At 50.8% G+C, this 27,942-nt stretch overlaps 1 protein-coding gene across 2 annotated transcripts in view; it reads right to left on the bottom strand.

Moving 5' to 3' along the window:
• Sptbn4 (spectrin beta, non-erythrocytic 4) overlaps positions 1-27,942 on the bottom strand; it is an 88,734-nt gene that overhangs the window by 36,334 nt on the left and 24,458 nt on the right. For both annotated transcript variants that reach the window (XM_052168271.1, XM_052168281.1), the window contains exons 11-19: positions 26,827-27,129; positions 25,020-25,170; positions 17,947-18,880; positions 16,440-16,577; positions 11,986-12,736; positions 10,373-10,575; positions 6,765-6,855; positions 3,112-3,258; positions 488-751 (exon numbers count right to left, since the gene is read on the bottom strand). In XM_052168271.1, the coding sequence (XP_052024231.1) occupies positions 488-751; positions 3,112-3,258; positions 6,765-6,855; positions 10,373-10,575; positions 11,986-12,736; positions 16,440-16,577; positions 17,947-18,880; positions 25,020-25,170; positions 26,827-27,129 (2,982 nt within the window). The remainder of the gene's footprint in view (positions 1-487; positions 752-3,111; positions 3,259-6,764; positions 6,856-10,372; positions 10,576-11,985; positions 12,737-16,439; positions 16,578-17,946; positions 18,881-25,019; positions 25,171-26,826; positions 27,130-27,942) is intronic.

The following is a 27,942-nucleotide window of genomic DNA, read 5'->3' as shown; positions in this document are numbered from 1 at the left end:
GCCGAGGGGCTTCGGTAGGCGCAGGGATACTCTTTAGGGGCCCTTTGTTGGGTGAGGCAGAAAGTAGCCCCTGCACATCTTTGGGTCAGGCATTTCACTTTCGTGTGGTTTTCTCATTGGTCAGATGGGGTTAATAACATTATCCGCTTCCGAGATTGCCGCAGGGGTTGACAAACACTGAGCCCAGGGACCGGAAGAGGAAGTACTCCACGGAGAGTCACTGTTACTCTGGCTAAAGTTGGTCTCTTACCCCTGGGCCTTTCTTTCTCCACACAGAAAATAGTACCAAGGCCCGAAGACATGTCTGTATTGCTTATTTCACTCTAGGCTCTCTCTGTCCTGTGTGTGCCCGACCCTAAGGTGATGGCTGCTTCCAGTGACTCCCAGCTGGACAGCCTCAGGTTGAAACACCCCAGAGGGTTGGATGTGAGCTGTTCGCTCTGCCACACGCCACACGGGAGCCCCCTCACCAGCCGGTCGGTCATACCTGTAACTTCTTGAGCTGGCTGTTGACAGTGGCCAGGTCCCCACCGGGGTCTACGTCTTGCAGCTGACTTTCCATGTGAAGCAGCCTCTTGTCCAGCTCCGCGAAGCTCTGCACTAGCTGGTCTGCCTTGCTGGCTTCGAAGAGCTGGCGCGCCTTGGCCTGTGTGGTGCTCTCCAGCTCTGCCCAGCACTGCCGGATCTCACCCAGTTTCTTGCGCACAGAGGCGGCCAGCTCCGGTTTCTCCTGCATCAGTTGCTGGCCCTCCTGGCCAGAGGGATGGAAGGTCGGAGAGAAGGGCGGATGGGCAATAGAAACAGAGAGTCAGTGACAACAGGAGAGACTTGGGGAGACACAGAGTAGGGAGTTAGAGATGAAGGAGCGGACGCAGACAGAAATGGAACCAAGAAAAACAGTTAAGAGACACACAGGGTGGGTGGGGGAGACAGAGACCCAACAATTATGGGAAGGAAATCGGTAAAGACAGACAGACGGTCACAGAGTGATGAACAATGTGATATGTACACACAGTAGGACCACGAGAAAAAGAGAGGGAGAGGAAGAGGGTGTAGGGGAAGTAGAGAAAAGGGGAGGGGAGCAAGGAGGAGAAGAAAGGGGAGAGGAGGAGAGAGTGAACCTCCATTAGCTCAAGGTCCGGAAGACTGTGGTTTTGCTACACACGGCCCTTCAAGGGTTACTAATGAGGTCACTTAAGAGTAAGGTAACATGCGTGTCTCCGTTTGAATAGAAAAGTGGGGGTGCTCTTGGCTATAGTTCTAAGGGTCCACCCAGAGTAAGGGGAAGTTGATCCTTAAAAGCAAACACCTGTCTAGGCGCTTCCAAAATGGAAGTCAACTGCCTTCCCGGCTCAGTGCTACATTTATGAAATATTAAAAATAATAGGCACATGCTTTTAATCTCTGTATCTGGGAGGCAGAGGCAGGAGGATCTCTGTGGCTTTGAGGCTAGCCTGGTCTACATAGAGTTCCAAACTAACCAAGATGACATAATGACATCGTCTCAAAAAAAAATTAAAAAAGAAAGAAAAAGAAAAAGAAAAAAGAAAGAAGAAATAAAAATAACACCAAACTAGGTATAGTGCCTCACACCTATAATTGTACCACTTAAGAAGTAGAGGCAGGGGGATCACTGGAAGTTGGAGGCCAGCCTGGTCTACATAGTGAGACTCTGTCTCAACAAACCAAAGTAATAAAAATAGATAAATAAAATAAAGGAAAGCCAAGTGTGGAGGTGCCTGCCTGTCTTCCCAGAACTTGGGAGGTGGAGGCAGGAGGACCAGCAGTTCAAGGTCATCTTCAGCTAACTAGTGAGTCTAAGGTCAGCCTGGGCCTCAAAGACCCTGGGCTACGTAAGACCCTGCCTCAAAAAACAAAAAGTAAAATAAAAAAAAAAATTAAGGGCTGGGATTATGGGTCAGGGGTAGAGTGCTAGCCTGGCATATCCAAGGTCCTGAATTCCTCTTCCAGTAATGAAAAATAATAATTATAATATCAAAAAAAGGAATGAAGGAAGGAAGGAGGAAGGCAGGGAAGGAGGAAGGAAGGCCCGATGAGAGGAAGGAGGGAGGAAAGCTGCCTCTGACCTCTGACCTCTGACGGACCTGGGCGGCAGAACGCTTCCCAACATACATCAAATCCTGAGTGCAATTTGTAGCACCAGGAAAAGATCCCACAAGTCCACGGGTGCCTGACCTTATATCACACACACACACACACACACACACACACACACACACACACAGTACCTGGAAACCCCCAGAAAGGCGGCTACAGCTATTTGTTTATTTTTACTGAAAATGGTTAATGGACGCTGGCTGCACTGGGGATGCAAGACTGGAATCCAGTACTAGGGAGGCTCAGAGAAGATCTTAGATTTAAGGCCAACGTAGGCTACAAAGCAAGACTGTGTCTCAAAAGCAAGTAAAGGAGGGGGAGGAGAGAAGGGAGAGGAGGAGGGAGAGGAGGAAGAGGAGAGGGAGTTGGGGGTGCACACCTTTAATTCCTCACTCAGGAGACAGAAGCAGGTGGATCTCTGTGAGTTTGAGGCCAGCCTGGTCTGCAGAGTGAGTTCTGGGGAAGCCAGAGCTACACAGAGAAACCCTGTGTCCAAAACAAACCAACCAAAAACCAAAACCAACCAACCAAACAAACAAACAAAAAGAAAATTAAAAAAGAAAGAAGAAGAAACCAAGGGTCCAGGAGGCCAACACAGTTCTCTAAGCTATCACAGCTGTTTATAGACCCTGAAACTAGGGTTTAAAAAAAAAAAACTAGATTTTACTTGAACCCAGGGCTTCCCCAGCTCATGTCTAAGGCTTCCATATTAAATGGCCTAAGTGATGTGAAAGGAAGTGTGATAGAGTTTATAAGGTATAAGCTGATAGACAGGAGGATGGGCAACAATTGGGGGAGAGGATGACCACTGTACAGATGGGTAAACTGAGGCCATAGGTTACAACAGCGACTTCTAGTCTCCTAGCTAGAAGCAGGCAGACATTGTACAGGTTTGAAGCAGTCGAGGGATGGGCAGCCCACAAGGATGACGGTGAGGGGGTCAGAAGTCAGGGCGTGTCTCCCAGCGAGCAGAGGCCCCTCCGTCCTCCTCACCCTTTCTATCTTCTCCAGCCACTCCTTATTCTGAGCCAGCTCAGCCACGAACGCCTGGTGCCGGAGCCATCTCTTGTGCAGCTTGTGGCTGTCTTCGCGGGTGCCATCGCGAGCCGTCAGCATCTTCTCGTGAATCCAGCCATCCAGCTGTGCGGGACAGAGTAAGCGGACTCAGGATTGTCCCTCTCCCCATCTGGCACAGCCTCAAAACACCCCTCAACAACTCCCACTGAAGAGATGGCTCAGCGGTTAAGAGCACTGACTGTTCTTCCCGAGGTCCTGAGTTCAATTCCCAGCAACCACATGGTGGCTCACAGCCATCTGTAATGGGATCTGATGCCCTCTTCTGGAGTGTCTGAGGACAGCGACAGTGTACTCATATATGCATAAAATAAATATTTAAATCTTAAAAAAAAAAAAAAAAAAGAACTCCCAGGTCAGGCTCTTAGCCCATAAGAGTTGGGCTAAAGCCAGGCAGTGATGGCGCACGCCTTTAATCCCAGCACTTGGGAGGCAAAGGCACTCGGATTTCTGAGTTTGAGGCCAGCCTGGTCTACAGAGTGAGTTCCAGGACAGCCAGGGCTACACAGACCCTGAAAAACCCTGTCTCAAAAAAACAAATCCAAAAACACCAAAAAAAAAAAAAAAAAAAAAAAAAAAAAAAAAAAAAAGAATTGTGACCACCCCCCCATTAAGGACCAAACCCTCAACTCTCAATATTGGGGGGGGTGCATGTCTGTCACCCCAGCACTGAGGAGGGCAGTGAGTTTGTGGACACTCTGACCATATAATAGGACCCTGTTAATTTAATTTTGTTTTAAAATCCTTAACCTATTCTATGGGTTGAATACGCCCAAATCTAGCCCCAGCACCCCACTGTCCGACGACATTCCCCAAACCCTCCAGACTATTTCCACATTTAGCTCCCTTCTCCAAGCTAGAGAAGACCCACCCCTGGGCTCAGAAATTCTAATGAGACCTAAATGCAGCACCTGTGACTAAGAACACAGTTACCCCAAATTATGGCTAGCCAACGCCCAAAATATGAGCAACAGGCTGGCTTCTGATTCCTTGAACCAATCTACCCTCAAAATACAGGCTTCCCAACGTGGATCAGACCGAACCTCCAGGTCCAGCACCCCTCCCAAAACGCAAACAGTTAAAATATTTTCTTTAGGCTGTTTTCTGAGCCCCTTCCTCCACAGGAGTGAGGGCTCAGGGATTGGTTGCTTGCTTCGCATGAAAAAGTTCTGGAATCCTGTTCTATCGTTAGCACTTGGGGAGGGGGAACTGCCTATTAAACAAGACTTGTTCCCAAAGCCGCAATCTCCTCTCTACCAAAGCCTGAACCTGGGAGAATTTGCTCCTCCCTGCTCCAGTCACAAGATCCTCCTCCTCCCTCCTGGAAAAAAAAAAAAAAAAAAAAAAAAAAAAAGGCCCGAACTCCGCGGTCCCGGGAGGTAAACGCAGTCATATTCAAGGACAAATTCCGAGCCGGCCAAACCCCACCCCACTCGGTCCCCAGAGCATGTGCTCCTCAGGGGGCCAGGACAGCGTCTCACATACACACACGCACAAAGTCAAAGGCTGAATCCCCCAACTCCCTACATAGGGATGAACACGCAACTAGAGTCGCACAGTGAAGGCAAAAGCCCTAACGGAGGTGATAACGCATCCTCTAGGTACGCAAGCCTCTTAAAAGGGATTGCCTCCTCTGGCCACTCGGTGTTAGGCTAGACTCTCTCCACAACCAAGAAAAACCTCCCCAAAAGTCAGAGCCCCTCGGACTCAGAGCACGTATAATAATACCCCATATCCCTATGCAGAGCCCTCGCCCCCCCAAAGTGATTCCCCACCACCCTGTCATCCGAGGTTCTACGGACCCCGCAGGAACTCAGAGCCCTGAAATTCTGGGAACTCCTCAAGACCGGAGCAAATTCGATCCCCTCGTAGGAAGGTTGGGACCCCCGGCTTCACTCCTACAGCAAACGCAGACTAGCCTAGGCTAGCTCCCCTCCCTGCCCCCTCTCCCTGCGGCTCCAGCACCACGGACAGTTCCCGGGTTCGTCCCTCCCCCAGGGCGGGGGTCCAGGCCCGCCCCCGCGCCGCCCCCGCCCCTCCCTCCCTCCCTCCCTCCCGCGGGCCCGGATGGCGAGCACGCGCGCGAGCCCCCTCCCCCGCGCGTGTCCGCGGGGGCGCGCGCCGGCCCCCTCCCCCTCTCTCGTCTCCTTTCCTCCCCCTCCCTCCCCCCGGCGCCCCCGAGACCTGCGGCGGCGGCGGCGTTGGAGGAGCGTCCCTGCGGCAGGCGGGCAGGCACTCGCCCCTCCACTGCGACGGCGGCGGCGGCGGCAGAGGCAACGGCAGAAGCTCCGGCGGGCGCGCGCCCCCTCCCTCGCCCCCGCGCCGCGGCCACGCGCCCGCCCGCGCGCGCCCCCTGCCTGCCTCCAGGCCCGCCTCCTTTGCGGGGGACCCTAGTCGGGGTGGGGGGAGGAATCAGCACCTTCTCTGAGCTTCCAGGCCGGGGACCTTCAGCTCCATCTCAGATCTTTGCTATTGGGTCCAGAACAGTCACACGAGGGTCAGGTCCTTTCCTAAGCACAGGAGGGGGTCCGAATCCCCGGCTCCTTCAATTGAGGGTAAGGGGAGGCTGGAGAGCTTCCTGGGTTAATCCGGAGAGGCTCCGGTTTCTGACTACCACCTGAGGGTGGAGGTTAGGACAGGGGCAGCCTGGGACATCTGTGATGCTGTCCAGAATCATCGCCAGTGAGGAGGAGGGCCACAGGGACTCATTGCTAATGGGCTCACTCAGTTACGGGGAAGAGGTTTGGAAGCCCCTGTCTACTTCGTATGTAGGGAACTAGTCAGCCATGGACGTTCAATATGCAGAGTCAAACCATCTCTAGTTGGGGTGGGAGAAGGACAAGGACTTAGTTCCTGAACCTTCTGGAAGAAACAGGTACCAGTCGTCATAAGTGTAGAGTCTAGTCCTGGATAATACAGATTGGGGAGCCTGGGGCAGGGCATCCATCTCTGGGAACTGAGTTCCCTTGGAACGCAAGTCAAGAAGGGGAGTTTCAGTAGAAGTGGTCTGGGCTATCTCCTATCTCCTGTGATCCCCGAGATGTGTAGGAGAAGGAACTTGATTCCTAGTTGTTAAGGGTCTAAGGATGTAACACGTAGCTTGAGCCCTTGCATAGAGCTCAAGTCCTGAAGTCCGGTCCCCAGCACCATAACTAACTAAGCCAAACAAAAGCAAAGACCTAGTTCTGACCAACTGTGACTGAAGGAGGAGTACTTCTTCTACCCATCGCTCCACCCACTCCCCAACCCCCACCCTCAGCCCTCCGCCTCTCTCCTCGCTTCACTAATCTCTAGAGAAAGGTGAGATCAGCGCTCCTCCCCTAGGAACCGTAGGCGCGAACTCAGCGGTTGCCAGGGGAGCCCAGGGCCCCTCCCGTCTCCCTGGAGCCCACGTGGGGCTGACAGAGACCTGCCAGGCATGCGCTCTGCCACAGGACTCCTAGCGCCTCCTGGTGGCTTACCGGGAGCAACGTTCCTCGACCCACTTAGACGGGGCGTCCCAGCGCCCCTCCCCGCCAACCATCAGGGATCAAGCCTCTTTCTACGGTCCCCAGCACAGCTGGAGGGCCTACCTCATGACAGTCTCTAAGAAAGTGCTGCAGCACAAGCTGGTCCAGGAGTTTTTGCATCCACTGCTGGGCCCTCAGCTGATTTTCTTGGCTCCTAAGGAGAAGAGAAGGGCTGGAGAGAGGCTCAGGCTTGAGAGTGCTGTCTGGAGCCAAGTAGAGAGGGAAAGGGGAGGCCTAGGAAACAGTGATAGGGCGGGGCTCCAGAGAAGGGAAAGAGAAGAGAGGGAACTGGAGAAGGAGGGAAAGGAGGGGTAAGAGGCAAAGAGAGAGAGAGGCAAAGAGACATCACACACACACACACACACACACACACACACACACACACACACCATACAGATCAAAAGATGCTTAGAAACGAAATCAGGCCGCACAATCGCCCAGTGAGGGGGGCTGGGGGCGTGGCTCACTGGGAGAACCCCTGCCCATAATCCCCCAAGGAGGGGCTGGGGTAGCTGCTACCTAGAGTACATTAGTGAGGGGCTGAGGGTGTGGTTCAATAGTAGTGGCACCTCAGTTTCTATGCATGCCTATCGTGTCATCCTCCATCTCCAGAATCCAGACGAAGCGAAGACAGCAAGGATGGGCCTGTTGGGGCTGTGATAGCTTAGTGTGTAGTGGGGCTGTGATAGCTTAGTGTGTAGTGGGGCTGTGATACTATGAGTTCAGTCTTTGGGACCCACACGATGGAAAGAGAGGACGTACTCCCGCACTGCGTACAGTCTTCTGATTGTCACACACAGACTATGGCACATATACACACACACAAACAAACAATAAATAAAATTAATGTTTTAAAAATGTAACTGTCTTTCCCAGGCCACACACACACACACTCCTACATTACTAAGTGTTTTTCCCCATCCTTCTTTAACCCTCTCTTAATCAAGACTCTTCTGTCCTTCTGGGTATGACTTGAACAGCACCTCTTACCGTTGGGCCTTGGCAATGTTTTTCCCAAGGTTTAACTCAGTGGTTCTTAACCTTCCTAACACTGGGACCCTTTAACATGTTGTGGTGACCTCCAACCATAAAATTCTTCTCTTTGCTACTCCATAAACGTAATTGTGCTGCTGTGATGAATTGTAATGTGGATATCTGATATGCGGGGTATCTGACATTTGCCCCCCTATGAAAGGTTCGACCCTCAAGGGGTCGTGAGCCACGGGGCTGAGAACCCCTGGCGTAATTGCACACCAGCTTTGCCTGGTCTTTCTTGATGATTCCCCGAGACTTTCTGGTTTATTTCTTCCTTTAACTTTATCCTTGGCGCTGCATCCCCGTGTTGTGTGCACCCCTTATCATGTCTATCCCTTCCACTGCCGTGTCAATTCCACTGAGACAAGGAGTATTGTTTGCGTGTGGGTGTGCACGTGTATGCAGGCCAGAGGTCGGTCGTCGGTGTCTTCCTCTTCTGCTCGCCATCTTTACTTTCTGAGGCAGCTCCTCTCCCTTAACCTGGAGTTCACCATCTTGGCTCAGCTGACTGGTCGCAGAGCCTCCAGGTTCCTCCTGCCTCTGCCTCCCAAGCATGGGATCGAAGATGGTGTTAGCACTGCTCTGCTCTTTAAGTGGGCGCTGGGGGTAAAACTCAAACCCTTGTGCCTGTGCCGGGAGCATTTTCCCCCACTGGTCATTTTCCCAACCTGAAGGCAGTTTTTGTTTGTTGTTTGTTTTTGTCTGTCTTGTTCACAGCCATGAGTTCCTTGATGTGCAGTGTCTGCTCAGTGTGCTCATTTTGAATGAATGCAAAAATAAATGAGTGCAGGAGAGAACCAAGAGATGAACAAACATAAGGTCTAAGGGGGAGGGGGATATGTTGGCACATGCCTCTAAACCTCTAAACCCAGTTCTTAGGATCCTGAGGTCGGAGGGTCAGGAGTTTAAGGTCAGCCTTAATATATAAAGAGTTGAGGCCAGCCTGGGCTATTGTCAAGGGAGGGGCAGTAGAAATGCACACAGCATCTTTTCTCTAACGTGGAAAGTGAAAGAGAAAATGAACAGGAAACAGACACAGAAATAGAGGGAAGCATGGGGCAAAGAGACCCCTGCAGGAGCTTCTTCCTGAGAGACCCAGAGACGGCAGCAGCAGACAGGGAGCAAGAGAGGCCCCAGAGGAGACAGCCACTTCCTGCCCTCTCACCAGGAAACAGGAAATTCCTCAGAAACAAACCTACCAGTCTACTCCACCAGGACTTCGCAAGTCAGACTGTGGGAGGATTCAGATAAGGGATATGGAGAAGCCTTCCTTTCCGTGAGGTGGAGAAGGTAGGAGTGTTCCAGTGGCAGCTGTACCACTGCCTGGCCAAGGCACCAGACAGAGCAAGTCCCTCAACGAGCCTCGCATGCAAACGCAGCTAAGGAAGGTTAGGATGGGATGTGGCTGGTTTAACTGGGTTTCATCTCCAGCACACTCCAGATGGGGGTGTGGCTACTCAGCTGTGATCAAATGCAAGGGAGGTGGAGGCAGAAGAACGGAAAACTTGTGGGCCTTGGCGACCTCCTGAGGAAAGCTGGAACACATCTTTGTGAGGCCTTTCACTATGGAATCTGTGGCAGGATGATTCAGGGCCCTGTGGGTGCACTGTTGCCCGAAATCAGTCCCTTTAGTCGGGCCAGAGGATGGAGATTCTCAGGGTTCAGACTTGGTATCTTTTGGTGAACCAACTACCTCCTGCTGGCTCAGAAAGCAGCCATTTAAATCAAACCCAAAAGAATGCATTAGAGCTAGGAACAGCGGGACACATTTTTATCCTATAGTTTAAGAGCCTGAAGCTGGAGGATTGCTTTGAGTTTGACATCAGCCTAAGCTATATAGACCATGTCGAAGAGAAAGAGGAGGAGAAAGAAGAGGAGGAGGAGGAGAAGGAGAAGGAAGAGGAGGAAGAGGTGGAAGAGGAGGAGGAGGTAGAAGAAGGGGAGGAGAAGGTGGAAGTGGAAGAGGAGGTGGAAGTGGAAGAGGAGGAGGAGGAGGAAAGGAGGAGGAGGAGAAGGAAGAAGGAGAAGGAGAAGGAGAAGGAGAAGGAGAAGAAGAAGAAGAAGGAGGAGGAGGAGGAGGAGGAGGAGGAGGAGGAGGAAGAAGAAGAGAGGGCATTATGATGTGTGTCTTTAGACCCACTATGAGGTGGAGGCGGGAGAATTAGGAGTTTGAGGTCATCTCAAAGCTCTGAATATAGTGCCAGGTCAGGTGACATGACTCAGGAAGTAAAGGCACCCACTGCCAAACCTGAAAAGCCCAGTTTGATCCTCACACTCATGTGGTAGGAGAAGAAGTCTAAGTCCCTCTAGTTGTTCTCTGACTCTGACCTCCATACATGAGCTGTTGGACACACACACACACACACACACACACACGACAGATGGATGGATGGATGGATGGATGGATGGATGGATGGGTGGATGGAAGCAAGGAAAAAATCCAGGCCAATCTGGTCTACAAGAGACTTTGTGCCAAAAAACATAGATTAAATAAGCATAAGGAATTAAGTTGAAACGAGAAAAAGGCAGAGAAGCTGAAAACAGGGATGGGAAGAAAGGTCTGGGCATCCCGTGCCCACTCTGCTGTGGCCAGACCCCACCTCCTGGGCACAGTCGCTTCGGAACTGGGGACCTACTTCTCCAGCAGCCGAGCCACCGCCTCCTGCGCCTGCTCCCCGTAGGCGTTGCCTTGCCGCAGGAGGCTCTCCGCGGCTTGAACCGCCACCTGCATCTTTTGCTGGTTCAGCTCCATCGTGGTGAGAAAATCCCGGTGCCTTTTCATCGCCTCTTCTACGGACTCCACTGTGCAAGGGAGTTCAGCGCCAGACAGCGCCACCTCCTGGCAACGGAAGGGATACAGGTCAGCTCGGCTCCACCCTATGACGCTGGTTGGCTTCGGGCACAGTTGGGCCCGCCCCAGGGCCTTTAGTCCTGCTGGTCCCTCTTTTTAGAGGTCTGTCCTCCCATATTTCCCCCAGGTCTCTGCCCACTCTGCCAAATCTATCAATTATCCTCTCAGGCTAGCTCCTTCCAGATAATCCACGATCCCATTAAGCCGCTTCAAACGTGATCGTCCACAAATCCATCTCTCCTAAATCACTAAACCCAAGCAGAGCTTTAATCTTGGAACTTAGTGAAATGGAGGCTGGAAGATCTGTGAGAGCTCAAGGCCAGCCTGGTCTATACTGAGCGTTCCGGGCCAGCCTGAGCTACATAGTGAGACCCTGACTCCATAAAAGCAAGGGCGTTTACTGCTCTTCCAGAAGATCTGAGCTGGGTTCCTAGCACCCACATCCAGCGGTCCACAATGACACAAGTTCCAGTGGCTCCAGCCCCTTGGCCTTCTTGGGAACCTTCGCGTGTGTGCATACACACATGTGCACACAGTTAAATATAATAAAAATACATTCTTTTTAAAAATGAAAAGGTAGGTAGATGGAGAGATGGCTTGAGTATTAAGAGCACATGATGCTCTTAATACTCCAAAGGACCTGGGTTCGATTCCCATCACCCACATGGTGGTTCATAACTGTAATTCCAATCCCAAAGGATCTGGTGCCCTCTTCTGGCCTCCCAGGACTCTAAATGCATTTTATGAGTGAATACACATGGGAAAAACAAATAAGAATAAATATATTTTAAGTTAAAAACTGGCCGCCTAGGCTACTATGCACCTATGGTGGTGGCATATGACTTTAATCCTAGCACTTATGAGGCTGAGGCAGGACGATCTTTGTGAATCCAAGCCCAGCCTAATCTACAGAGTGAGTTCCAGCACTGTCAGGACTACATAGAAAGTCCCTGTCTTGATAGATAGATAGATAGATAGATAGATAGATAGATGGTTGAGGGATAGATAGATGATAGATAGATGAGATGATAGAGAGATAGATAAATGATAGAAATGGATAGATAGATAATTGATAGGTACCTGATAGATAGGTGATAGATGATAGATAGGTAGATATAGATATATGATAGCTAGATGATATATGATAGATAGATAGATAGATTGGTTGGTTGACAGTAGATGATAGATCTATCAGCCCCAAGAACCCACACCACTCAACACAACCTTTTAACTCTGTCACACACCTCAATTTTCCAGATAAACGGCTACTTCTTTAATCCCCTACCCCCATCTCAAATAAAGCAGGAATCTAGGGGTCCCTGGAAACACATCTAAGCAAGTCTGTGCCCCCATCCCCAATCCCTCTCAGACACCGAACCCCAGCCAGCCATCAGGCACCTGGTTGCGCAACACCGCGAGCGCCTGGCACAGGTCTCTCAGGAAGAGCTGATAGACGTGCGCCTGGACCAGCGCCTCCCTGCGCTCCTCCCATAAGCCGAGCAGTTTGTGCCAGCCAACCTCGAGGTGTGGCAACCATTCGTCTAGCGCCAAACCGGGGCCCAGCTCCGCGCCGTCGGATGCTAGCAGCGCCTCACTGGCAGCCACGATGCGCGCGTAGTCCTCCTCGCGCTGATCCACCTCCTCCTTGAGCGCGGCGTGGCGCGCCAGCAGCCCGTCCGCCTCCTCCAGGCTACGCGGCAGCGGCCCCTCGACGGCGCCCGCCGCCTCCTGCGCCCGCACCAGCCAGTCTAGGAAAGTATCCAAATCGCGCAGGAAACGCTGCAGACGACCTGCCGCCGCCACCGCCTCGCCGCAAGCCTGGGCCGCTCCGGCCAGTGCGCCCCACTCGGCTCCTAGCTCCTCGGCGCCCTGGTGCAGGCGTGTCGCCTGTGCGGGGAAGCGTTCGGCCAGCAGCGCCGCCTCCTCCAGCAGCGCCGCCTGTCGCGGCTCCAGTGCCTGTAGAGCCGCCTCCAGGCCACTCAGGCGCCACTGCAGGGCTCCCCCTGCCCGGGGCGCGCTCTCCACCGCACGCCGCTTCTCGCGCACCTGGGCGCGCACCTCGGCCACCTCGAGTACGTGGTTCTCCACCAGCAGCACCGCGCTCATCTCCTCTTTGCGCTGTTCCACCAGCTCCACGATGCGGTTCCATCTGTTCAGGGACGGGAAAGAGGGTGATTGGGTGTGGAGGGTCTGCACACCCAGGGTAAAATCCAGGCCTTGGACGCTCAGATGCCTCGGGACCTGGGAGAGTCCCAGTTTGTGCCTAAATCAACAGGATCCCGCCCTGGACAGTGTTTAGAGCGCGACTCTCAATGTGTCACTCCAGCACTACCAAATTATCTTCATAATAATATTAGGATTCTGCTTGTCATCTCATTATCTTTCAGAGTTTATTAGCGACTGAGGACCGAAAACAGACAACAGAACCCAGCTGCCTGCCTAAGGCACACAGTCCAGGGAATCACAGCTGTGTAGAATAGTGCACGCCTGTAATCTTAGTACTCCATGGGCTGAGGTTGAGGCAGGAGGATTGCCTTGAGTTCAAGCCAGCCTTGGAGAAATACATATATACATATGCATATACATATACATCATATACATCATATACATATATGAGAGAGAGAGAATGAGAATGCTACTCTTCCCACTGTATTCTATTATGGAAAAATGCTTATATTTCAGTGTCTGGGATGTAGGTCAATGATACAGCACTTGTCTGGACCCATGAAAAAGAATTAATTATGCCAAGACATCATTTATTCGGGTTCGATTTTTGCACATGGCTGGTATGTGTGCTTGAGTGCCCTGGTGCACATGCGTGTGAGTTAGCTTTCGGAGGCTTGAGACTGATCGCACTGCCTCTCTAAGCCACTCCCCTTTCGTTTCTTAGGCAGGGTTTCTGCACCTGTAGCTCTCCAGTACTGGCTGGCTGGCTAGCCCAGATAGCACCTGCTTGCCCCAGGGATTTCTTAGCTCTGCTTCTCAAGTGCTGAGATGACAGGGGGCTGCCAAGCCTCTCTGGTCCTCACATTTGCAAGATAAAATAGGAGGAGCCAGGCGGTGGTGGCCACACCTTTAATCCCAGCACTTGGGAGGCAGAGGCAGGTGGATTTCTGAGTTCAAGGCCAGCCTGGTCTACAGAGTGAGTTCCAGGACAGCCAGGGCTCCACAGAGAAACCCTGTCTCGAAAAAACAAAAAAACAAAAAAAATAAAAAATAAAATAGGAGGGGTGTTTTGTCTGTTTTTTATTCCCTTTGAAGATTTATTTATTATGTACACAGCCATATACCTGCATGTACGCCCGCAGGCCAGAAGAGGGCACCACATCTCATTACAGATGGTTGTGAGCCACCATGTGGTTCCTGGGAACTGAATTCAGAACCTCTGGAAGAGCAGCTAGTGTTCTTAACGTCTGAGCCATCTCTCCAAACCCCTAAATTTTTTTAATATGTGTGTTCATTTTACCCGCATGTATATATATGCACCACCTGCCAGCCTGGTACGCACAGAGGTTAGAAGACAGCAGAGGGTTGTGAGCCACCATGTGGGTGCCAGAAACAGATCCTGTGCCATGTCTTCACCCCATCCCATCCCTTTTTAGACAGGTCCTAGTATGTAGCCCAGGCTAGCCTGAAACTTGTGATCCTTCCTCTGTCTCCTCAATGGTGGGATTGGGTGCAGGTATACCTCTGGTTTTTGAGGCAGGATCTTGCTAAGTTGCCAAGGCTGGCCCTGAAACCCTGGGCTCCAGGTCCTTCTGCCCTCAGCCCCCTCTATAACCCCCTGGGCTGGACTGAACTTCAAGTGTGAGGACCCGGGTCTTCAAGCCCCAGCCCTTCCCACACTGGCAGGACTTCTGGCAGTGTTTTAGGAGGAAAGATGGCAACTTGTCATTTGCTTCTAAACATTTCTATATTCCGTATATTCTGGAGCTGAAAGAGAGCTTAGGAGGTGAACGCACTTGCCACCAAGCCTGGTGACCTGAGCTCTGTCCCTGGGATCTATATGATGGTGGAGGAGAAACTGAGGATTGCAGTTGTCTTCTGATCACCACATGCACAACACATGCACACACACACACAGACCACATGCACAACATACATGTGCACACACAGAGAGACAGAGAGACAGAGAGAGAGAGAGAGAGAGAGAGAGAGAGAGAGAGAAAAGAAGAAGAAAGAAAGAAAGAAAGAAAGAAAGAAAGAAAGAAAGAAAGAAAGAAAGAAAGAAAATAAGAAAATGTAATTTAAAAAAAAAAAAAAAAACCAAGCCAGGCAGTGGTGGCTCACACCTGTAATCCCAGCACTTTGGGAGGAAGAAGCAGGTGGATTTCTGAGTATGAGGCCAGTCTGGTCTACAGAGTGAGTTCCAGGACAGGCAGGGCTACACAGAGAAACCCTGTCTCGAAAAAAAACAAATCCAAAAAACAAAAAACAAAACAAAAAAACATGTTCTAAATTCTGGAAACTGGAGGCTGGGGTATAAAACAGTAAATATAAAGTATTTAGGAATCCAGTCATGATGACATACTCCCGTAATCCTAGCACGTGGGAGGCAGAGGCCAGCATTGATATACAGAAAGTTCAAGACTAGCCTAGATTACAGGAGATTTTCTCCCAGAAGTAACAAGGACACAGAGCATAGTGGAAGATATCTTAATCCCAGCTCTTGGGAGGCAGAGGCAGGCAGATCTCTATGAGTTCAAAGTGAGGCCAGTCTGGTCTACATAGCAAGTTCCAGGACAGCCAGGGCTACATAGTGAGACTCTGACATACATAGATAGATAGATAGATAGATAGATAGATAGATAGATAGATGATAGATAGATAGATGATAGATAGATGGATGATAGATAGATGATAGATAGATAGATAGATAGATAGATGATAGATAGATAGATGATAGATGATAGATAGATAGATAATAGATAGATGATAGATAGATAGATGATAGATAGATGATGGATAGATAGATAGATAGATAGATGATAGATAGATAGATAGATAGATGATAGATAGATGATAGATAGATGATAGATAGATGATAGATAGATAGATAGATAGATAGATAGATAGATAGATGATAGATAGATAGATGATAGATAGATGATAGGTAGATGATAGATAGATAGATAGATAGATAGATAGATAGATAGATAGATAGATAGATAGATGATAGATAGATAGAGCAGGTATGGTGGCACATGCCTAGAATCCTGGTACCCAGGAGGTAGAGCAAGAGGATCAAGAGTTCAAGGACATCCCCAGCCAGTGAGTTGAAGGCTAGCCTGAGTAACAGCAGTCCTTGTCTCAAGAAACCAAAGTAACAGACAAATAAGACCCCTCAAATAAGATAAAGTGCATGAGAAAACTCCTCATAAATTCTTTCCGGACAAACCACTGAACGGCCAACGAAACCGGCCGTGTCCTCAGCCCATCACCGCCAGCACTGGGTGGGTAGTACCTTCCTGTCAAGTTGTTGAGACTGAAGAGATGGCTCGTGGTTAAGAACTCATATTGTTCTCCCGAAGGACCCTAGTTCCATTCCCAGCACCCACACTGGGCAGCTTACAACCACCCATGACTCCAGCTCCATGGAACTCTACACCCTCTTCTGGCCTCTACAGGTACGTCATCCAAATGCACGTGTACACATACACATTCATGCACACACACATACACATAAACACACTAAAAATACAATAAAAATACCTTTCAAAAAATATTTTCCTGATCTACAAAGTGTCCATTAACACCTCGGGAGGGTTGATCTCACACATCTCTGGCCTTTACAGAGCAGTGGATAGAGAAGGCGCTAACAGGAGGAACTTCCTGCCCCAGGAGCCACCTACCTGCTGTTGAGATGGTCCTGGCAGGAACGCACCTCATCGGAGCTGGGATGACCTCCTTCTACCAACTCCTGAACTGTTTGGTTCACATCCAGGACTCGGCCCATCAGGCTGTTCATTTCCTGGTCCAGACTTTCAAATCTGCAGAAAAGGGAGGGGATGGAGAAGTGAGGGGGCCGGACGCTTAGACCCCAGCTCACTTCTATAGTTGTAGGTCCTTATGCTGTTTGTCATGTCCTTTGCAGGACTTTCTCTCCCTTTCTTTCCTACTCTTTTGTTGTTGGCTTTGTTTGTTTGTTTTGTTTTGTTTCCCTTGTTTGACTGTCTGTTTGCTTTGTTATTGCTTGGTTTGCTTTGGTTTTGCTGCTGCTAGTGAAGCAGGGTAGCACACATCGTCCAAGGCTGACCTTGAACTCTCCAAGTAGCTGAGGATGACCTTGAACTCCGAAATGCGTGAAACCCTGACCAGTACAGGCTCCAGTTTTCCTATGGGTTGCTGTAACGTTAGGTTGTTCAATGCTCACCCTGGTCCTTTAGACTTCCTATCACACTGTCCCTGGGTCGCTCATCCATTCCCACTGCCTGGGGCTTCTCTGAACACATGACCTCCCGTCTCCAGGTCCAATCTCAAGCTGCCTTCAACCTCATGGGCATCTATACAGCCTTGGTACTCTCATACCTGCCGACCCAAACTGCCCTTCCTAGCTCCCTTCCAATTTAGTCTTCCTCTGAATCATCAGCTCAGGGACAGCTCCGAACAACCCCAAGACTCTGACCTCTGACCCCTGGACCTTATTTTGGATGACTTGCCCCATTTTTTTGTTTGTTTGTTTTGTTTTTGAGACAGGGTTTCTCTGTATAGCCCTGGCTGTCCTGGAACTCACTTTGTAGACCAGTGAGTTCTACACTTGATTTATATTTATTTATTTATTTATTTATTTATTTATTTATTTATTTTTATGTTTATTTTTGAGACAAGGTCTCACTATGTAGCCCTGGCTGTCTTGCAAGTCATTAGGTTGGTCTCAAATTCAAATAGACCTGCCTGCCTGCGGTGGGACTAAAGGTGTGCTCCGGGGTGGGTGTCACTTCACTGTCTAGGAAGATGACATCTGTCTTAATGGGAGTCCCAAGCTTGGGCCGGGTTGGAGGGGCCTGTAGAAAACTTTAGGTGGATCCATGCATGTTCTGTGACTATAAACTGTGTAAAGGCCGAAAATGGCTCTGGGAGGTTCTGCAATGCGCGCACCCGGCAAGTATTTGCTGGGTGTCTCATATCTGTGAACTCACTTCCTTCTCACCATAGGCCTGAGTCACAGGCTATGATTATGATGTCTACCCCATTTCACACATGGGCAAACCGAGGTGCAGAGTATGAAGCTGATGAAGCCCAGAGTGAAGGCTGAAGCTGGGACCGCCCCCACCCCCGTGAGAAGTGATAAGCCAAAGCGTGTGAGGTTGGGTGGGTGGGTGACCAAGGGGCCCTGGGGGCTTCCACGGGTGCGCTCACCGGTGCTGCACCACCTCAACGTCGTCGAGGGAATCGGGCACACGCATGGCCAGCAGCCACTGCTCTTTCTCCCCGATCCACAACTCGCAGGCGTGCACCTCGCCGAACATGCGGTACACCGCGAGCGCGTCCCGAAGCCACTGTCGTCGCAGCGCGGCCACCTCGGTCACCTCGGCGAACAACTGTTCGGCTTCCACCACCCGCACCTGCAGCGCCACCACCAACGGCCCGGCGCCACTGGCTCCTCCTAGGGTCGCCAGTTGGCGCCTCAGACCACCCACAGGACCACGGTGAGCTTCCACCTCCCCGGTGAGGGCGCGGTGCTGGCGCGCCAGGCGACGGCTGGACGCTTCGTCGTGACCGAAATCTCCAGCGGCTGCCAGACGATACGCGTCGCGAAGCCAGTCCAGGAGCCCGTCCAGGTCGGCGCCAAACTGGTGCAGCGCCCGCGCCTCCTGCAGCCTCCGTTCCCGGCGCGCAGCCGCCTCTTCCAGCCGCTGCCAGCGGCGCCGAGCGCTAGCCGCGCGCTCTGCCAGGCTAGCCAAGTGCAAGGGCTCGGCGCCCGGGCCCACGGAGCCGCCCGCCGCAGCCAGCTCCTCCCCGCGTCGCAGCGCCTGCTGCAGCAGCGCCCGCCGGCCGCCCAGTTCGCCCTGCAGGATCTTGTGCTGCGCCAGCAGGCGAGCGGTGCTGGACAGGTCGTGCGCGCCGCCCGCCGTGCCCGCTGTGCCGCCACTGCCGCTCGTGGCCTCTAGGAGGCGCTCCTTGTCCCGCGCCCAGCTCTCCGCCTCCTCCAGCTCCTGCAGCAGAGCCCACAGGCTCCGCGAGGCTTCCAGCTCCGCGCGCCGCCGCGCCGCCTGCTCCTGCAGCTCCGACAGACAGCCGTGCACGTGGTTCACGCGGTTGCAGATGACCTGAGGGTCGCAGGGCTGATAGCCTGGGGCAGGGGAAGGAGAGGGTAGGAAGAGATGCCAGCCCATGCCACCCCTCCCTCAGGTTTCCTAGACACCCCAAGCTTAGAGCAAGCGCTTTCCTGGATCCTCGACTCTTCACCATCTACCTCAGCCTTCCTTCCGTGGAACACCGCCACCTGTTTAGTCTTCCTCTGGGTTGATTCCTGTGGGCAGGTAAGGACTATCTCCTTCATTATCGCATTTCCACACCATTGCATAGGGCAGAGCCCGGTGAAAGGGGAGACTTCTCTCCCAAATACTGGGATAAGGCAGGTGCCACCATGTCTGTCCCATAAACTTTACTCCTCAAACATTACGACTTACACCTAAATCCCTAGTACATACGTAAATAACTGTGAAATTTATTTAACAGATCCCAGTCAACCTCTCCTCGATGGAGCCAATGTAGTCAGTACCGCATGCCTGTAATCCCAGAGCTTGGAAGGTGACGGCAGCAGGATTGCATGTTTGAGGCCAGCCTGGACTTCATAGCGAGATTCTGTCTAAAACAATAAAGGGGGGCTGGAAAGGGGGCTCAGCTGTTAAGAGTACTTGCTGCTCTTCCAAAGGACCTGAGGTGGGTCCCCAGCACCGGTGTGCTCACCCACAACTGACCGTAACTCCAGCTATGTGCTAGCCAATACCTGTTCTGGCCTCCACAGCACCCTTTCTCAGACACGCGCGCGTGCACACACACACACACACACACTAAAATCCATCTTTAAAAATAACTTAAAAGCCAAGCCAAGTGGCCCAGTTCTTCCGGAAACTGCCTGGATTACAGAGTGAGTTCAAGGCTAGCCTGAGCAACTTAGTGAGGATGAAATAAATAAAATAAAAAGAAGACAGAAAATAAAAAGAAGGCAAGCCCGGCATTAGAGTATTAGCCCGGGACCACCTGCGAGCAGCTGGGGGCCAGCTAATCAGCATACCATGTGCTTAGCATGACCAAAGCAATCTAGGTCCAATCTCCAGCATGGAAAAAGAGGGCAGGGGCGATCCAGAAATCATGCTCTGGATTAGTAGTACATCATCACCATGACAACACAGTCCACACTGGTTCTTTGTTGTATCCTCAGTGCTGCTGGCCATCTCAGGGGTGTTGTCACAAGAAGGGGACAATAGGAGAGTCCCAACAGCCTCCTCGGTGGGTGTGCGGTAAGTGGAACCACGCCACCACGCAGAAGAACTGGTAAGGTCGAACAGATTTTTAAAACCCTGGCAAATCTCATAATTGAGAACAGTAGGTATTAGAATTAACTCCCAACAGGGTTCCTGTCCTGGAGCATGTGACCAAGACACCCCACTAAGAGGACCATTACAATCCGTCACCTATCAAAAAAAATCTACGGTTCTCCATGCTCATGAGGTATCTAGAGAGGCCCCGAGTGTCTAACCAATAAATGAGCTTCTCCTCCTGGGCATTCCTTCCCGCAAAAGGTATTTAATGCCTGGTACACCCTGAGTAAGATGTATGCATCCTCATCTGCCATGAATAAAATAGTTTGGACAACAAGAACCATCTCCCTCATCAAGGACCACCCAGTAGGGTGGGGGTTTGGAGGAGAGACCATTGTCATAAAGAGCCTCGCCTAAATCTCCAACTCCTCTCGGTCCCCAGCGGTGTCTGGATACACAGGAATTTGAGAACCACAGCCTCTGTCCCAGCCCCAGCTGTCTCTCACCCGGAGAAACATGGGCTAGGAACCCCATCTTAGACTGTGTTTCACCTTCCCTGAGCCTGTTGGTGGCCAGGCACTCCAGAAGCAAGGCAGAAATGCAGCCTAATGAAACCTCCGTGGTTGCTCACTCTACGTACCTACCTTCCTTTTTTCCTTCCTTCCTTCTTCCTTTCCTTTCCTTTCCTTTCCTTTTTCTTTCTTTCTTTCTTTCTTTCTTTCTTTCTTTCTTTCTTTCTTTCTTTCTTTCTTTCTTTCTTTCTTTCTTTCTTTCTTTCTTTCTTTCTTTCTTTCTTTCTTTTGAGATAGGTAGTCAAGTAGTGATGCAAGATCTTTCCTATCCATTCCCATTGAGGCAGTGAGAGGCCAGTGATTGGAGAGGAGAGAGGAGGAGGAGCTAAGGGAACTGAGGGGCGGAGAGAGGCTGGGTGGACCAGATGATCAGAGCAGAGCGGAGAGGGAGATATCCAGATGACTTCGGACATATTTCTGGTGTTTTGGAGAGGTTAGAAATATTGGGATAGACTTTATCATTGTAAATTGGTATTATGAAATTGGGAGTTTCTCATACATAAATATATTTGGTTAATTATTCAAGTTAACCAGGTATTTGGGTGCTGAGCGAGACCTGGGCAGTACTTTTTAAAATTAATTCCCGCTACAAAGTAGCCCAAATGCTTTGAACTCTGTTTAACCAAAGATGACCTTAAACTCCTGCCTCCTGAATTCATCTTCACAGTCAGTCGTTCACCAACACACTGTTTGCGCGGGTGCAAAGGACTGAACCCAGAGCCTCCTACATCCTAGGCTATAATCTACCTACTTAGCCTCATGCCCAGCCCAACCCCAGTCCAGATTTACTCTAGGACATAGCATAGCCCCAGGAAGAGTGAGAAAGTCTCCCATCATCTTACAAGTTCTGTGGTCGGCTACAATTTTCTCATCAAAAAGAAAAAAGAAAGAAAAAGGGAAAAGAAGAAGAAAAAAAAGGTCACCAGCGTTCAGGGCTAGCTGGCCAGCATCAGACAGCTGCAGACACACCATCAGACATGCCAACAGCGTGGGAGAACAGAACCAAGCCATCTCTGGGTACCAACCAAAACATGGTGCCTGTGCAAACCACAGTAACCACACACACACACACACACACACACACACACACCAGCCAACGCAAATAACTGCTATTGTTAATTGCCAAGCCTCCACCTGATACTCCTATACAGGTAAGGATGATTAAGACGCCAGTCACCAGGGGCTAGAGAGACGGCTCAGTGGTCAAGAGCACTTGCTGCAGAAGGCCCTGGTTCGAGGCCACCCAGCACCTAATTGCTAGCTCACTACCATCCAGAACCCCAGTGTGAGGGGATCTGATGCCTTTCCTCTGAATTCTAAGGGCACTAGGCATGTGCACACACATACATGCCGGCAAACACTCATACACATAAATAAATCTAAAAAAAATTTTTTTTAAAGATGTTTAGTCATTTGCGTCCCTTGTGGTGGTTTAATCTGTAGGAGACAAACCTCGGTTTTCTATGAGGGTATTTTAGAGATGTTTAACTGAGGAGGGAAGGCCTACTAGATGCATGTTATGGTGCACTGTATAAAGATCATGCTCGCATTATTCGAATGCTGTCTTCTGTGCCCCCACATCTGACTGTAATCCTTATTTGACAGTTTCTAGTCTCAGTGTGGTGTAAACATAGCTCCCCAAATATTCCACCGGGTCAGTAAAGCTAGCCGATTAGTCAATGACTGGGGGTTGGGGATTTAGCCAGGGGGAATCATCCACAGGGAGACACCATGAGAAAACACCTAGAGCAGAGAAAGCCTTAAAATGCAAGTATTGGGCTGGAGAGATGGCTCAGTGGTTAAGAGCACTGACTGCTTTTCCGAAGGTTCTGAGTTCAAATCCCAGAAACCACATGGTGACTCACAACCATCTATAATGAAATCTGATGCCCTCTTCTGGAGTGTCTGGAGACAGCTACAGTGTACTCACATATAATAAATAAATAATTAAAAAATATTTGAATGCTTTGGGAAGGGGTGGGTGGGAGAACAGGGGGAGGGAAGGGGACTTATGTGACTTTCGGGGAGTGGGGGGCCAGAAGGGGGGAAATAATTTGAAATGTAAATAAAAAATATATCGAATAAAAAAATGCATTTAGAATATAAATTTTAAAAAAAATGCAAGTATTTCAGGGATTTGGGCCGGGAGGCAGCCAGGTTATCACAGAGGATTAAAATGCGCTAATAACTGCTCAGTTGTTGTGCCGTAAAGCTTATTAAATAAAAACATAGTCCAGTCTCAATTATTTGGGAGCTAGCTGGGTTAAGAGGTGAAACTGCAACACCTATTTAAAAGCCTGACCAACAGCCTGCCCTGAGCGTCCGGTGGCATCATCCCAAGGACAGGCTGGGATGCAGGACTCAATGAAAGGGATGCGGGGAGCGGGGCCCTGACTTTCGTCTCTCTCCGCTTCCTCCTCACCGGTGTGGCCAATTAGATCCTGGATGACTGAGACTCATCGCAGGCAGAGTAATGGGGTGGAAGACGTAGGGACCAAAAACTGCTTTCCCCTTCTGTCAGAAGTATCAGAGAAAGGGAGCTGTCTCCTGGGTCTGTAAGGCTGGGCTGGAGACGCAGACTGAAGGATTCCATATTATGCCACATATGGAGGGACTGCCTGCCTGACGCTGAACACACACACAGACTGCAGAAACAGTCTGAGGAACGACAGCAGGCCCTTCCTAGATGCAGCCTGGCCTGAGGTCAGAGCTCCACTTCCTACCATTCTGATTATACTCGCCAATCAATTCCTCTTGATTCCTTTAAAAATCTAACAGACAAGGTCTCGTGCAGCACAGGCTGAGGCTGAACCTCCCGTGCAGGCAAGGCGAGCCTTTAATCCCTGACCCTCACGACTCCATCTCCTGGGTACTGGGACCACCACGGACAGCATCTAGCACCGTCTCCCTTTTTCTTTCTTCCTTTTTTCTTTTGTCAATATAACAGGGTAGCCCAGGATGGTGTCAAGCTCACAGCAATCCCTCTGCCTCAGCGTTCCAGTGCTGTGAATACAGGTTTGCCCCTCCTCCTCTGGCTTCCTCTAAATTCTTTATTTAAAAAAAACATACACCAGGCGGTGGTGGCGCATGCCTGTAATCCCAGCACTCTGGGAGGCAGAGGCAGGCGGATTTCTGAGTTCGAGTCCAGCCTGGTCTACAGAATGAGTTCCAGGACAGCCAGGGCTACACAGAGAAACCCTGTCTCGAAAAAAACAAATCCAAAAACAAAAAAAAAAAACAAAAAAACAAAAAAAAATACATACATATATACACATATACATACTTTCTTAAATTAATCATTCCATTTGTTTACATCTCAAATGATATCCCATTTCCCTGTTACCCCTCCACAAGCCCCCATCCCACAACCTCCCTTTCCTCCCTCCCCTTTGTCTCTATGAGGGTGCTCACCCACCCACCCACTCTCTCCTGCCCCGCCCCTCCAGCATCCCCCTAGCTGGGGCATCAAACCTCCAGAGGACTAAGGGCCTCCCCTCCCGCTGATGTCAGGCAAGGCCATCCTCTGCTACCTACGTATCTGGAGCCCTGGGTCCCTCCAGGTACACTCTTTGGTTGGTGGTCTAGCCCCTGGAAGCACTGGGTGGTCTGGCTTTTTTTTTTTAAGCCAAGTAGGTTGAGTATTTACAACTTGTTGCTGAACAGCTCTTGACCAGATATTGTTTTACATGATGTTGTGAGTTATTCTAATTTCTAATGTTAGGGATGGGAAACAGGGCATTAAACATGACAGACTGTGCTCTACACTGAGCCACGCCCCCAGCCCCTCACTGGGGGATTCTAGGCAGGGGCTCTACCACTGAGCCACACCCCCAGCCCCTCACTGGGGGATTCTAGGCAGGGGCTCTACCACTGAGCCACACCCCCAGCCCCTCCCTGGGGGATTCTAGGCAAGGGCTCTACCACTGAGCCACGCCCCAGCCCCTCACTGGGGGATTCTAGGCAGGGGCTCTACCACTGAGCCATGACCCTAGCTAGTCCCACAGTCAAGCCTTCTGTGCCTGAGCTACAACCTCAGCACTGCACATTTGATGTTGCTGTTTTATGGTGTTAACTGAGATTAAGATGTGAAAGGCTTTGCACATTAGTATTCAAAACAAGTGAGAGGTATTCCTGTGTAATCTCAAAGCAGGACAGCATTTGGTGGTCTAGCTTTCCATGATATTGGTGCCCCCATGATCTTCCTAATTGAGTGGGAGCCTAGACTGTACTTAGATGTCTCCAAAAACAAGGACTTCCTCCCTCCCTTCCTTCTCTCTCCCTCCAGTCCTCCCATCCACCCCTCTCTCATGAGTCCCCTTTGCCTCTCATGCATCCACCATGAGAGCTCCCCGCCCCCACCCTCCCGACTCACCCTGTAACTGGGAGAACCTCAGGGCCGCAGCGTTGAGGGCCTGCACCCGCTCACTCTGGGCCGCTATGTCCCCCTCCAGCAGCCCGTGCTTCTGCAGCAGGTCCTCGGCCTCCACCAGATGCTGCCCGCATTCCCGAGAGAGCAGCTGAGTCTGCCAGGAGACACTGAGCTCACCGCAGGCACTGCCCAGGGCCGCTGACCTCTCCCCACACCACACCAGCCTTTGCTGCAGGACACGACTTGGGCATCTGTCCTCTGTCATGGTCTCCCTTTGCCGTTATCCTGCATCTCTGTGTCTCCGAGAACGTTCCCATCTCTCAGTATCTCCACAGTTTTATCACAATATCTCTCTCTCTCCCTCCCTCTCTCTCTCTTTCTCTCTCTCTCTCTCTCCACCAATCTCTGGTAGATATCTCTTTTCTAAACTGATCTACCTCGGTGTTTTCCCTGTAGCCAGAGATTTGCCTTTCTCCTTTAATGTGTGTATGAGTGTGTGTGAGTGTGAATGTGTGTGAGTGTGAATGTGTTGGAGTGTATCTGAGTGTGTGAGTGCATGTGTGAGTGGCTGCATGAATGAGTGTCTATGTGTGAATGTGTGTATGTCTGTGTATAAGTATTTGAGTGTGTATATGAGTGAGTATGTGTGAGTGTGTGTGAATGAGTGTGTGTCAGTGTATGTGTGTGAGTACATGTGGAGGGTGCATGTGTATGGGTATGTGTGTATATGAATGAGTGTACAAATGTGTATCCATGTATATGTGTGTGGATGTGTGTTGAATGAATGTGAGTGTGTATGTGTTTAACTGTGTGTGAGTATGTGTGAGTGTTTGTGAATGTGCATCAGTGTGTGAGTGTGGGTATGTGAGTATGTGAATGTGGGTATGGGTGTATGTGAATGAATAGTGTTGTGTGTGAGTGTGTATGAGCTGTGTGTATGAATGAGTATGGGGTACATATGAGTATAGGTGTGTGTGTGTGTGTGGATGAGTATGTGAATATGTATAGTGTATGTGTCTGAGTGTGTGAGTATATATGAGGGTATGGTGTGAATGTGTATCAGTGTACTGTGTGAGTGTGTGTGTGAGGGGTGCATGTGTGTGAGAGTGTGCATGTGTGACTGTGTGTGTGAAAGAATACTCATGCATGCACATTTATATGTGTGTGAGCATGCGTCTGTGTGTGTGTGTGAGCATGCATGTGTGTGTGTGAGCGTGCGTGTGTGTGTGAGCATGTGTGTGTGAGCATGCGTGTGCATGTGTGTGTTTGTGTGTGTGTGTGTGATAAGGAGGGGGCACTCATGCAAAACCATGTGTGTGAAAGTCAAAAATCAACTCTGCGAAGTCATGTATCCCTTCCACATGGGTTCCAGGGCTTTCAGGGCACGTGAGGGTGACCTTACCTCACCTGCCCTGCCTTTATTTTCATTACTTGGTTTACCTAGTTATTGTGTGTGCACAGGCACACGCATGCTCATTTGCATGATGTCAGAGGACAGTGTGGGGGAGTGTCCTCTCTCCTCCTATCATGTGAGTCCTGGAGACATCCTGATGGTCTCATAAAGCTCAGGCTGGATTTGAACTCACTATGGAGCTAAGGATGACCTAATCTCTCTGACTCCTGAGAGCCAGGGTTACAGGTGTGCACTACCAGCCCCAGTTTTATGTGCAGCTCTAAAGTGCAATCCAGGGCAGGCCAGCCCTGTACCAACTGAACTCCACCCACCTGAGGCTTCCTCTTTATCTCTACCCGTGTCACCCAGACTCTGCATCCTTCCCTGGCCGCCACAGGCCCCTCATCTGGTCCTCACCTGCATCTCCTCCATCCAGTCCACCATGTAGACCATCTCCTGGAAGACCTTCTGCAGGGCCAGATTCTGCTCAAGCCGGGTCCGCCGGGCACCTACCAGCCCAGTCAGCAGGGCCCACTGGCGCAGGACACTGTCACGCTGGGCTGCCACCCGCCGGGCATCATAGTAGCCTTCGGCTGCCAGTGCCTGGGCTAGCTCCGCCACGCCCTGGACCCTCTCCTCATAGGCTGCAATGTCTGCCTCGATGGCTTCGTGCTTCTTCATGGCCGCCTCCACTGCCGGCAGCTCGTAGCCGAAGTTGTCCTGGACAGTTGCAGGCCACAGACACTTACCACGCTGCCTCAGCAAGCCCTCCTGATGCTTTGACCCCGAATGACCCTAGAAGCCCTGTCCTCATCATCAGAAAGCAAGTCTACAGCCCCCTTGACCCCAGGGACCAGCCCCACTTCCCCAGCTATCTTGAACAACAGTCCACCTCTCCCTAGTAGCCTGGGGACCAACCCCACTCTCCCTGGTTACCCTGGAAACCATTCGAACCTGTTGTTTCCTCGGAGATTAGCTCCACCCTACTCAGTTACCTTAGAAACCAGTCTGGCTTCCCCTGTTACCTTGGAGACCAGTCCTGCCCACCTCCAATTACCCTAGAAATCAATCCTACCTTCTCCTGCTACCTCAGATACCAGAGCATCATAGTTTCTCTAGACAACAGAACACCTTTTCTAGTTACCCTGGAGATCAGCGCCCATCCTCCCTTGTGACTCTAGAAACCATGCCACCTTCCCCAGTTTCTCCGGAGACCAACTGTCAGATCTCTACCTGTCAACCTGTTAACCAGAAAACAGCCTCAGCTTCGCCTTTGCCCTGGAGACTGGGGACCGGGTTTGCCACTGTTCTGTTACTTCAAGACCAAGTCTATCGCGGGCGTGGTGGCACACGCCTGTAATCCCAGCAACTGGGAGGCAGAGGCAGGCAGATTTCTGAGTTCGAGGTCAGCCTGGTCTACAGAGTGAGTTCCAGGACAGCCAGGGCTATACAGAGAAACCCTGTCTCGAAAAAACAAAACAACAACAACAACAACAAAAACACAGAAAACCCCACAAAAACAAAAACAAGTCT

This window comes from Apodemus sylvaticus, chromosome 1 (genome assembly GCF_947179515.1).
Source record: "Apodemus sylvaticus chromosome 1, mApoSyl1.1, whole genome shotgun sequence".
NCBI classification, from domain to species: Eukaryota; Metazoa; Chordata; class Mammalia; order Rodentia; family Muridae; genus Apodemus; species Apodemus sylvaticus.
Note: the sequence above shows the minus strand (reverse complement) of the source record. Positions and strands in the feature narration are given on the sequence as shown.